General features: G+C 42.1%; 1 protein-coding gene across 1 annotated transcript; it reads left to right on the forward strand.

Moving 5' to 3' along the window:
* The first annotated feature begins 2,938 nt into the window (after positions 1–2,938).
* On the forward strand, positions 2,939–9,691 carry FGF23 (fibroblast growth factor 23). Its single transcript, XM_019544203.1, has 3 exons — positions 2,939–3,297; positions 5,440–5,543; positions 6,292–9,691. The coding sequence occupies exons 1-3, from the start codon at positions 3,075–3,077 to the stop codon at positions 6,730–6,732; spliced, it is 768 nt and encodes a 255-aa protein (XP_019399748.1). The 5' UTR covers positions 2,939–3,074; the 3' UTR covers positions 6,733–9,691.
* The last annotated feature ends 1,813 nt before the right edge of the window (positions 9,692–11,504 follow it).

Raw genomic sequence — 11,504 nt, forward strand, 5'->3', positions numbered from 1 at the left:
GTGCCCTGCACCGGCCAGCTCTGGCTCTTTAAGAAAAAAAAAACCTGAAGAAACCCCAGGACTCACTGCTGCTGCTGGCAGGGGGCAATCCCTGCTGCCCTGCCAGGTGGTGGCTCTACAGGAGCCCCGCAAGCCCGGAGGCTGCAGAGGAGTGGTGACTCCCAGGGCTTTTCTCCACTTTTTTTTCTTAAAGGGCCAGAGCCCTGGCAAGTGGGGCAGCCATGGGGTGGGGAGGTCGAGGGGGCTCGTGCAGAGCCCCCCATGCAGTGTGGGCCAGTGGGAATCGTCCCCTGCCTAGCAGCACCTGGTGAGCACTGGGGCTTTTTTTTAAAGTACTGAGCTGGGGGAAGGTAGGGCAGCCATGGGGGGGCCCTCTGGGAGTGGGTGGGGGTTGGGAGGGCTGTCAGGCATCTCCCACATGGTCCTCTCCCCCCAATCCCTAGCACCTAGTACTTACCAGCTTGGAGTGGCTGCATCTCCATGTTGCAGCCACCAGGGACTGCCCAAATCATTAAACCTCTCCAAATCTTTGCTGAAGGTTTGGAGAGCTTTGAATCGATTTGGACCTTTAAAGTAGTCCCTGATTCGATTTGTATTCAGAGATTCGGCCACTGAATCAGGTCGAATCTCCTCCGAATTGAATCACCACCCGAAGCTTTGCACAGTCCTAAGGCTTATGTGGATAAGCAGAGTATGCCATAGAATAGGTGCTGAACAGTTTTATCCAGGATTTAAAATTTGTTGTAAATCAGTCTCTAACTATCAGGAATTAGAAGACAGCCATGCCCACACAGGAAGTTCACTAAGCCAGGAAGTAGGTCCTTAAACCAAGTTGCACTGCTCCACATAGTGCATCCTCCAAAGACAGAAGGAGTGTAGCCATCTCTGCACATCACTTTGAGTGGGCTAGTGAGCTTGAGAGTTGGACTAATGGGTCATGTCACATAGCAATGCTAAGCTGTCACAGGATGTGGCCACACTCTTTCTAATGGATGAAACAGCACTGTGTATTTGTGGGCACAACTGCCTCATATGTGTTTTCCCATATAGATGAGCCCTCAGAGGAAAGACACAGTCACCTACTCCAGGGTTGCTTGCACCTGTCTGAGAAGCGTCTGGAGCTGGATACTGTCTCTGACACTGCCTTGAACTACATGGGGCAGCAATTGGGTTGGGGGGAGAGCAGGGGGTGGTTGAGCAGGGGGAAATACTTGTGCTCCCAATAGCAACCTGAAGAGCTCCCCATCAAACAATTCTAACACAGATAAAAACACTGATCAGACCATTCTCACACTACATGGAATTCCTGAATGAAAGGAAAGATTATCAGTCCCGGCGGTCACTACGCCCTAAAACCTCCTTGTATAAAACTTTAGGAGGCATTTCCTCAGTGGGTATCGATCAATGGAGCTTCGTCAGTGTGCCCCACTGTGAGGCCTGACATTGCACACTTGGGGCCAGAATTTTGCTGTCATTTACACAGGTGTGTACACAGATATGGGATCAGTCAAGATTTACACAGGTGTGTCTGAGTAGGATTTGGCACTAAGATGCTTGTTTTAAATAGTGACTGAACAGCAAAACATATTGGGACAGATTCCATGATACTGGTGTAAAGCTAAAATAATTTGACTGACTTTGATGGCCTTGCTCCAGATTAATCAACTGAAACTAAGAATTTGGTGCATCAGATGGAAGGAGATTCTGGGAACCTTTCCCTGTGTCTGCTTGAAAATGTACGTTACAAAGCGTAATCGGGTTTCTCTAAATGAGAGAGAAAAATCTATTTTTTTTCCACCAATTCTTCCATGTCATTCCATGTCTTTGAAAGCAACTTTAGCATAACCCAGATTCACAGATTCTCTGTGCTATCAGTTTCCTTTCCTATTTGCATGATTTATTTTGATTGCAAGGTAGGAAAGAAAAGTTTGAAATAGGGAAAAGAATCCCAAATGATCGCAACAGCATCAAAATCAGCAAGACAGCTTGACAACTGGTGTTGTGTCCCAAATGACTTTTCATTACAGGTTTTACTTCAATTTGGCAATGTCCCTTTTATGACTTTTAGAAGATACTTGCTATATATATAGCCCTAAATGTGCTCATGGGTTAAATAGATCAGATTCAGCTCATATTCACCGGGCTAGTCTGTTTGGCAGGCTGAGAATCTGTAAAAGGAGTGCCATCTAGGTGCTCAAAGCAGGAACGGATAAACGAAAGTCTCTTGCCAAGTGTTTCTAGACGCTTCCAGCTGCCTTGTCACTGTAAATCAAGCTATGGAGATGGCTCAAAATTAAGAACTTAAGAGGGAAGAAATAATAAGGAGAGTTTATGTTAAAAGGGCAGATTCTCCCCTCAGCTGGTAGAGCAATGCCCAAAGGTGACTCCCCTGGAGCAGTAAACTGCTGATTTTCACCAACATGAGAGCAGAGCCAAGCCCATGCACTTGCACACTTGTCTCTTGAAACAAACTGTGGGTCTGATCCAGCAAAGTGCTAAGTGTCTTTGTCCTGAGAGGGAGTTGAGGACATTGGATGCATTTTAGGAAGTTCCCTGTAATTTGGTCAGCTCAGACACGAAAAATATGGAAAAATAAATCTGAACCCAGAGGAAAAAGGGGAAATGAACACTGTTGAGTTTGAGTCATACAGTACAATAATGACTTCTCTTTCCTTATTTCTTGGGAAGAGCAGGGGGCGAGAAGCTTTCTGATGTCAGTGTTGCAGATAAGAGCTAATCATACATTTAACTGTTGAAGGCTGTCTTTAAAAACCATGTATTCTTCCCGGCCCCTGCCCCCGCCACTGCACAGAGGACCTGCCTTTCCTTGGGTCTCAGGACATGCCTAAAATGTTGCTTTGACAAAAATAAATAAATAAATAAATAAATCGAGGATGTGGACAACAAACTTTTCCTGTGTGATGTCACTCAGTTGCCCTTTATAAGTGGCTGCTAACAAGCTGGGAACCCATCTGAGGACTCACACTCCAAATACACACAGAGAGGAGGCAGGAAAGAAGGAGTGAGAAGTATCGAGTTTCAGATACAGCACCAGCCACTAAGAAGAGAGCACCATGTTGCAGACCAGTCAGTACAGCCGCCTGGACTTCATGATCTTTGTCCTGTGCAGCTTGAAGGCTACAGCTGCCTTTCCCAACTCCTCTCCACTGCTCAATCCCAGCTGGGGAACCACAGATCATCTGATGCACCTGTATACGTCTACCGAGAAGAACAGCTTTCACCTGCAAATCAGCCCTGATGGTTATGTGGATGGGACCCCTCACCAAACCATTTACAGTAAGTAGCTTGCTACACACACAGACCTCCCCTGAACAGGACAGACTTTCTACATTCAGGGTCTGGGAAGTATCCTACCTCAGGTGAGACAAAGTAAAGAGAGCTAGGGCAAGGAGGCTGAATAGTGCACTGAGATTATTTGGAGACCAGATAGGGGAGATGTATTCACACTTGGAGAGCAGTGGTTAATTAAATGTTTGCATTTTCCCTCCTGATAAAAGGAAAATAGACTTTAGTTAAAGACTATGCTTTTGTAGGGTTGCCAACCCTCTAGGATTTCCCTGGAGTCTCCAGGAATTAGATATAAATCTCCAGGAGACTGCTGAGAGTCACCCAGGAGATAAATGATAGGGCATTCATGAACATAAATATTAAATGCTGAATCTGATCTATACAGGGTTTTTAAAAATGGAACAGTAAAGTACATTTGCCTTCCTGATGTAAAGTCTATGCACCATAATCAATAACTGATATACCTAAGCACACAGGCATGGTTATGTTGTGTGTCATGGGTACGTTGGCATTCCACAAACCTCTCAGAATAGATTCAAACAGAGCTGGCAACCCTATCCTTTTGTTTAACAAATTAACAATGCTACTTAAAACAATCCAAATGACATGACCTTCAGTCTTCATTTTATAAGTAATAAATGCAGGATACCTGTCAAAAACTGCCAGAAACAACTTCTCTCTATAGGTATGTCCCTGGTTTCCTGTCACAACTCAAATTTGTGTTGGACAGTGACACATCCAAAGCAGCTTATAAATCTAACCACTTCATTTTCTGAGGAAAGTGCAAATAATAGAGGCAAGCAGATTGTATCCACAAAACCTGCTGTTGTGAATGGAAGATGGCTAATTTCATCCATGTGCTTGCATAAATAAATTTTCACTTTGGGTATCTGCTTGAGAGAAAAGCTTGGGAACTATTCATCTGATCACTGTGTGAGAAATATCCCTGTGCATATGGAATGAATAATTGTATGTCCAACTGTAAATTAAATAATGGAATCTGCAAAAGTCAGGCTATGATGGGTAAACTTTTAACTCCCATTGACTTCTGTGGGACTTCTCATATGTAACTGATCTCCACTGGGACTAAAAGTTTCACAAATTGACTCAAAGTAATTTATTGTTCTAGCATAATTAAGAAACTCCTCTTTTGCTGTTCAAAACTTACCCTAAGTGTGAAGCCATATATTCAGATGCATTTTGTGACACTTAAAAATCACTCTGGTCATTTCACAACTCAAACGTTAACCTGCTAGGAATATTGAGGATTGCTTTCCATCTTATTAATGCAGCATACATCTCCTAACTGATAATGTGTAGATAACAGAGATAAAAGTTTATTTTCTTTTTGGATAAAAGATCTATTGCTTAATTTATGACTTTTTATGAGAAAATAAACACTGGAACAACTGAACAATGCTACCTGTATTTACTCGACTATAAAATAACCCTGATTATAAGATGACCCTCCAATAATTAGATTCTATACCTGGAAAATAATATAAAATTTATAAATGTTACATATTAGGATCTAATTATTGGAGGTTTGTCTTGAATTTGTCCCCTTCTCACAGCTACAGCAGGGAAAATAAATTTGGGGGAATCAGTTAACCCCTTTGTCTTTGCCAGTTTCTACCCCCTACTGCCCCTACCCCCTACTGCCCCTTCCCCCACTCCTTACTGTCAGACCTGCTCTTCCTGAGCACATGGGAGCAAAAAAGTAAATTTGAAAAAATTGACCTTGAAATAAACATAGCTTTAGTGATTTGTATACAACTCCCATAGACTTAGCTCATCTATGTTTGATACATTTTACTTTTTTTGAAACTGTTGCAACTTTTAGCACAGGTGCCCCATAAACATAGTTTTAAGTAGTACTTGGGCACCTTAGTTCAAAGCAAAGAGACTTTGCTATCCTATGCTTCATTGGACTGAAATAAAAATACAGGAAAAAAAAAAGTATTTGCTTCACTGGCATGAAATTAAAGAGAGAGGCCACTTTGGAAAACTGTGATTAACTAAACTTTAAAGTGCCAAGAAAACAGGTTGCAAAGAAAGTTTCAGCTAATTTTTTGTTGAAAGGCAAAAACCCTTCCCTGATTTTGGACACTATCCTTTTTGTTTCTGCAGGTGCTCTCATGATCAAAGCTGAAAACACAGGCTATGTGGTGATAACTGGTGTCAAGAGTGGGTGCTATCTGTGCATGGACATCCAAGGAAATATCTTTGGATCAGTGAGTATTTTTAACCTTCCTGAGACTTGAGTGAAATGCAGAGCAAGTCTTGCCAACTGCTATGGGGCTACCTCTTCACTGGTGTAAATCTCCATTGTTCCAGTCACTAATCTGACATATTTACACCAGCCAAGGACCTGGCCATTAGTCTAAAATAAATGTGTTGCTTTTAGTCAGTTATATTAACAGACTTAATTTTATGTCAGTTATGCCAGCAACACTCTGTGCCAAAACCAAGGGAACTGCCATGGGATAAGCCTGGGAAGGTCCAAATCCATGTCATCTGTGGGTATGTCTGCGAAGACATTGAAGCCTCCACAGAAGTTATTTTATATGAACAGAGATATAACCTCAAAGACTTGGAGGGACTATGAGTGCTTATCAGATTAACATTTTACTAAGACTTTCTTGCTACTACTTAAAGCCAGGGTCTGAGGAGAGAAATTAGAGTCCAGTCCTACAATGCTCTTAGTACATCCTTGATGGTAGCAAGCCCCCTCAGCTCTGATAAGCATCAAGGATGGCTGATAGGCACTTTTACTTGCTGTACTGGGCCCTTAAGACCTTTGTAAAAAAACCCAAAGGGCCTAATTCTGCACTTCTTTCTCATGTGAAAGGGCCTGTTGAAGCCAGTGGAGCTCTTCACATGAATGAGAACCGCCAGATGTAGCCATTGGTCCCCCTGTTGCCTACTGACACTTGTTAACCCACTGAACCATTAACAGTTGCCCTATTTTTGTTTCTTAAGCATTACTTCAATCAAGAGGACTGTGTGTTTAAACAAAGGACACTGGAAAATGGATATGACGTGTACCAGTCTCCCAAGTACCACTTTTTGGTCAGCCTGGGCAGAGCTAAGCAAGCTTTTTTCCCTGGTATGAACCCACCACCTTATTCCCAGTTTTTGTCCAGGAGAAATGAGATCCCTCTAATTCGGTTCAACACACCTGAACCCCACAGGCACACTAGAAATGCAGACATTGATCCTACGGACCCCCACCAGATGTTGATCCCCCAGAGAAAGATCTCTGCAGTGCAGGCCCTGCCACAATGGTTTCAAAGTAACTTCGCCCACCTGCCCAGAGAGCCCATGCGATTCAATCCAAACGATGTGGTCAACCCAGATGACCCTCATTCCATGATGGATGCCAGGAGGCACGCCAGCCCTCGTTTCTACATTACAAGATAATGGGGTGTTGCTCCACCATAGACTAGAGACATGGGTGAATATATTAGACAGAAAGAACTGGCTCGTGCCCTAGAAGCTTTGATACCCAATCTCTAACCTTCTTTCACATGACCTATTAGAAACCTGAAAGATGAATTTGAGTTTTGTTCGTGAGAATGACCTGTTACTGGAAAATTGAATGATGTATTTTTACAGATTGGGCTTTATGTTACTTGAAATAAGCTATATTTGCAAGGTAATAATACAAACCACACATTGGAGAGTCCAAATCTCCTCTTGCTTACCTCAGTGTAAATAGGAAGGAACTCTACCCAACACTGAGGAATTAATTGTATACAATTCCTAATGAGGCCTGAGAGATTTGGGTCCTACAATGTCTTAATGCTAGTGTAGGCAGGGAAATTCACTTCCAAACCACCCTGCAAACTCTAGGACAATGGGCACATAACTGATTGTATTTTATAGAAAACTTCCTTCAATGTATTTTGGTTTGTTAAGATCAGAGTCCAAGTCTCCTTTCACACCAGTGTAAAGCCAAAGTAACTTCACTGATGTTAAAGGAGAGTAAAATTGGATTAATTTTCAGGAGAATTTGGTCCTAAGGAGAAAGAGTTAGTTTGGATACAATAAGAATTGACCATGCTGAACCCATACTGAAATTACTTTGAGGTCTGGAAAGGCTCTGGCAGTCTTTCACTCTTTGTATTCATAATTCCTTCTATATTGTGCTCCTTGCAGTCAGTCAAGGTCCAGGGCAGAAGTGTAGGGAAATAAAATGAAGAAAAGTTATTTTTGCAGTATTTCCAACCCAGAGAGGAGCAAGAGGTATCAAAAATAACAGGTGTGACACAACTGTATCCACCAGGTTAGTGTTTTTGGTATGTATGCTACTAAACTCTATTGGATAAAATCACAGTTGCTCAGTTGTGTGTCGTAGGCCCTGCACAGCTCTAACTGGTAATGGAGATACTCCTCTAGCTAGAGTCTGTCAGGATGAGTATTTCTGGAGTGAAAGACTTGAAGTCTATCCCAGATGTTTCCTTGAAGGTCCAGGAGGGTCACATCATGCTGCAGAGCTGCACAGGGAAGTCCCTACATGGCATTGTCCCTACCTGGCATTGTTTCCTACAATAAGTTATACTTTTTTCTTAAGATCTGCAAGTATTGGGAAAAAACCCTCCTTCTCCTGTGATTTCCAGCCTGGTTCAATCTAGATGGACTGGTAAACACTCTAGATAAGCTCACTTATCAGAACTGGGCCTCTCTCTTGAGGTTTGCCCAAAGTTAAAATGTAGTTTCACCAACAGATAAATGGAAAATTCTGGAACCACAAGAAGAGGAGAGGTCTGATGGAGTTTTTGTACTTTTCTAAATTTTAATCTGTTCCCATAGATCTGCAAAACAGGATTGGAAAAGATCCCAAATAAGGCTGTCTTGTGATGAGCTTCTCTGGCATTTCATGTTTCTGATAAACCTAGAAACACTCTTAAGATTAACCTGGTAATTTAGCAACCAGTCTCAAAATAATTAAGAGTAGGAGAGGGAACAGATATGAAAGACAATTTGAAACATGTATTCCAAACTCCAAAAAAAGAGGCTGGGCTTTAGGTAAAGGTGCTGGTCAAAACAGTTCTTTTTGTATCCAAACTCCTTAAGACAGCGAAGCCTTACCTTCAGACTGGCTAGATGTGCTGAAGGGAAAGTACCTAGAATGCACCAGGTGCTGTTCTCTTATGCAAAACAGTCTCTTCCTGGATCAAATGATTCAGTGCAGCAGTGGCAGCAAGTGGCTCCTACTCCCATGTTCTTCAGTGTAGTGGAATCAGGTCCTTTGCACAGAACATGGAGGCAGGTGTCAAACAAACTATGCTTTGCCTTCAGGAATATTTAAGTATGACTGACTTCAGTGGAGCTTTACCAGGGATGAATTAACTCATCATCTTTAAACACAAAGAGGGAGGTGATAGAAACACTGAATCTAAGCCCTGCTTTCTTAATGCTTCTCCTGCTGTTACAATTGCTTAAGAAACTAGGTGTGAGGAGTCCTGGTAACCACTTGCACTGCGTGGATTCTGACCAGCAACCTGGTTGGTGCTGTGCATCCTAAATAGGTTTCCTAGCTTTGGAAGAGTTTCTGCCCAAAGATGACTGGGGAGCAGAGCTTCTCAATCTCTCTAAATCCGCAGCTGGAGTTAAATCCCCAGAGCTCCACTGACTTCAGAACAGCTACACTGATTGGACCAGCCAAGAGTACTGGCGCAGTATCTATATTTAATGGCTTTACCATGTCCTTTTTTTCATGCCTGATTCTGATCTCACTTACATGGGTTTTAAATCTATGGAGCTATGCCAGACATGCACTGGAAGCAGGGAGAAATCAGGAGAGTCAAATGTGATGGATGTTTAAAATGATCTCTTTATTTTGAATGTGTGTGTATTTTCCCCTTCAAGATGCAGATTCACTAGAATGCTTTATTTATTTATTTAAATGTATTTAGACAGCCCCAAGGCATCCTGATAACTATGCATTAGGCACAGGGGCATCTAGAGCAATAACAGAAGCAGCAGCAGGCCAGAATCTGATCCCACTGTCAATCCAAAGTCATGTCAGTAAGGTCAATGGGGTTACACTGGGACCAGAACTGGACACACTGTGTCTACTGCCTTGCATGAAATGTTTCTAGATTTAAAGGGGTGAGGGCTGACTGTCCTGCTATGGTCTTTTACAATAGCTTTCTCTCCCTAAAATAGGAAGAGGGATCTCTGTTTTGATGCCTGGGCCAGCAAGGCAGTTCAGAGGCTATTTGCAGTTTAAGTTGGGAGAGACACTGGGTCTGATTCTCCTCTTATGACAGTGTCTTCCCAGGGAGCAATTCTTGACTTACACTGGTATACGAGGGAGGATGTTTTTGTTTCAAAAAGCTAAATGGGGTCAAAGAGTGATAATTTTGTTTTGTTTTTACTAACAGGTTAAGTTTTAGTAGGACTCTGTACTATGCTGTCTATACAATGGGCAGGAAATGACTTTATTTATGTATTATATTTTTAATCATTCCACTTGATTCACTTCTTCTTTTTTTGGCCTTTGGCCCCTGAGAACTCTGTACTGGAATCATATTGAGAAAAAAGGAAGTCTACCCAATGGAGCATATTCTGGACTTCTTAAAAGTGGAATTAAGACTTGAAATATCCTAATGGAAAGCCATGCTTTCTGTACAAGTGATGTAAGCTAGAATCAGAATTGGGCATTAAGAATACAAACATATTGTAAAAAAGATCACACAGGGCCCCATTCTGTTCTCATGCCAGTGCACTTCCATTCACTTCAGGAGAGTCACTCCTGATTTCTACCAGTGTACATGAAAAGAGAATTGGGCTCATCGTGAAAATTAAGGGCTGATGCAAATTATGTTACTGAAGTTACTAAGGCACATGTTCAGCTGGTATAAATTTCTTGCCTCACTGGTTTATAGGTCTCCAAGACCTGAAGTCAGAGGAGCTGGGACAATTTATACCATCTAAAGATTTGCCCCTGTGAGTGTAAGGGCTCAGTAAGAGTTGCAATACTGCATATTACTACCTTACAATACTAACACCTACAGAGTATAACAGAGCATTATAGTACTATAGAACCATGCTAGACCTGAGCGTCTCAAAAAGTGGTGTGTCCTGAAGGGTGGGGAGAAAGGTTGTATCACTTAATCTTCCCTGATAGTCAGGAATATTTAGTTTTTATGCCAGAAATAAAGGTAGAATGGTGTTTGCATCAAAAATCTATTTGTAACCGTGCAGAACTAGGGGGGCATTTTGGAGTTCATTCTTCTAAGGAGGTGCTGGCCATCACCAGCTTTGAAGAAAGCATTCTTCTTTTCGTTTTGTTTAATATATTGCAGTATTTATTTATTTATTTGAACGATCACAGGTTTAGCAGAATATTTATAGATATTTATAATTATGTATTCCACAAACAGAAAGAAAAACTGTTCCATTTTATAAAATGCAAATAAACTTTTTCTTTTTCTCAGTTGGTTATCACTGCCTGTTCTATGTTAAGTCTCCCTCATCATCTAACTAGTGTTTCCAGTCATATACAAATCCACAGTCCTCAATAGCTAGACATAAAACCAATACAGCATCCACTAGTTTTCATGGAAAGCTCCAATCGGGCCCCAGCAGTGTTATGACCCTGAAGAGCATCATGAAGTACTTGCAGATCTTCAGTTGAAAAGCCCTGTACAAGATATGGTTATTACCATCAGTGCTGCTTAGTGGTCTATCTGCAGTGAGGGGGCATTTCCCAGCACAAGGAACATGCACCTATTTCCCAAAACCTCTTGCAGAAGCCTAAGGCTTACTGTAGACCCTCCAGCAGAGAATCCTGAGATTGAATAGACCACAGAAACCAAAATTTCCTTTCACCTCTCACATCCTGAAAGGGCCTTCAGGCCATAAGGCTACTGAATGTTTCTCAACCTGTGGGTTGCAATCCAAAAGTGGATTGCAAGAATACATGAAAGGGTTGCAAACAAACCATAACAATGGATCAACAAACTTTAAAAATGGATTCTCCTTTAGAGGAGAAAAATGTGGTAAACCAGGGCTTTTCCCTTATAGGCTGGTAGAGTTACAGCCTGTGAGGGTCTGCTTGCCCCCCACCTAGCCCCACACACTGGGGGCAGTGGGTTGGGAGTGAGGGGCACTGGGTTGGGACTGACCAATGTTTACAAATGGGTCCTGGTACAAAAGAAGTTGAGAACTACCGCTTTAGGATA

The sequence above is a fragment of the Crocodylus porosus genome, unplaced genomic scaffold (genome assembly GCF_001723895.1).
Source record: "Crocodylus porosus isolate Cpor-Errol unplaced genomic scaffold, CroPor_comp1, whole genome shotgun sequence".
In the NCBI taxonomy this organism is placed as follows: domain Eukaryota; kingdom Metazoa; phylum Chordata; order Crocodylia; family Crocodylidae; genus Crocodylus; species Crocodylus porosus.

Coding starts and splice junctions, on each gene's coding strand:
- FGF23 (XM_019544203.1), top strand. CDS start 3,075: ATGTTGCAGACCAGTCAGTACAGCCGCCTGGACTTCATGATCTTTGTC. Junction 3,298..5,439: donor CCCTCACCAAACCATTTACA/GTAAGTAGCTTG, acceptor TTGTTTCTGCAG/GTGCTCTCATGATCAAAGCT. Junction 5,544..6,291: donor AAGGAAATATCTTTGGATCA/GTGAGTATTTTT, acceptor TTGTTTCTTAAG/CATTACTTCAATCAAGAGGA.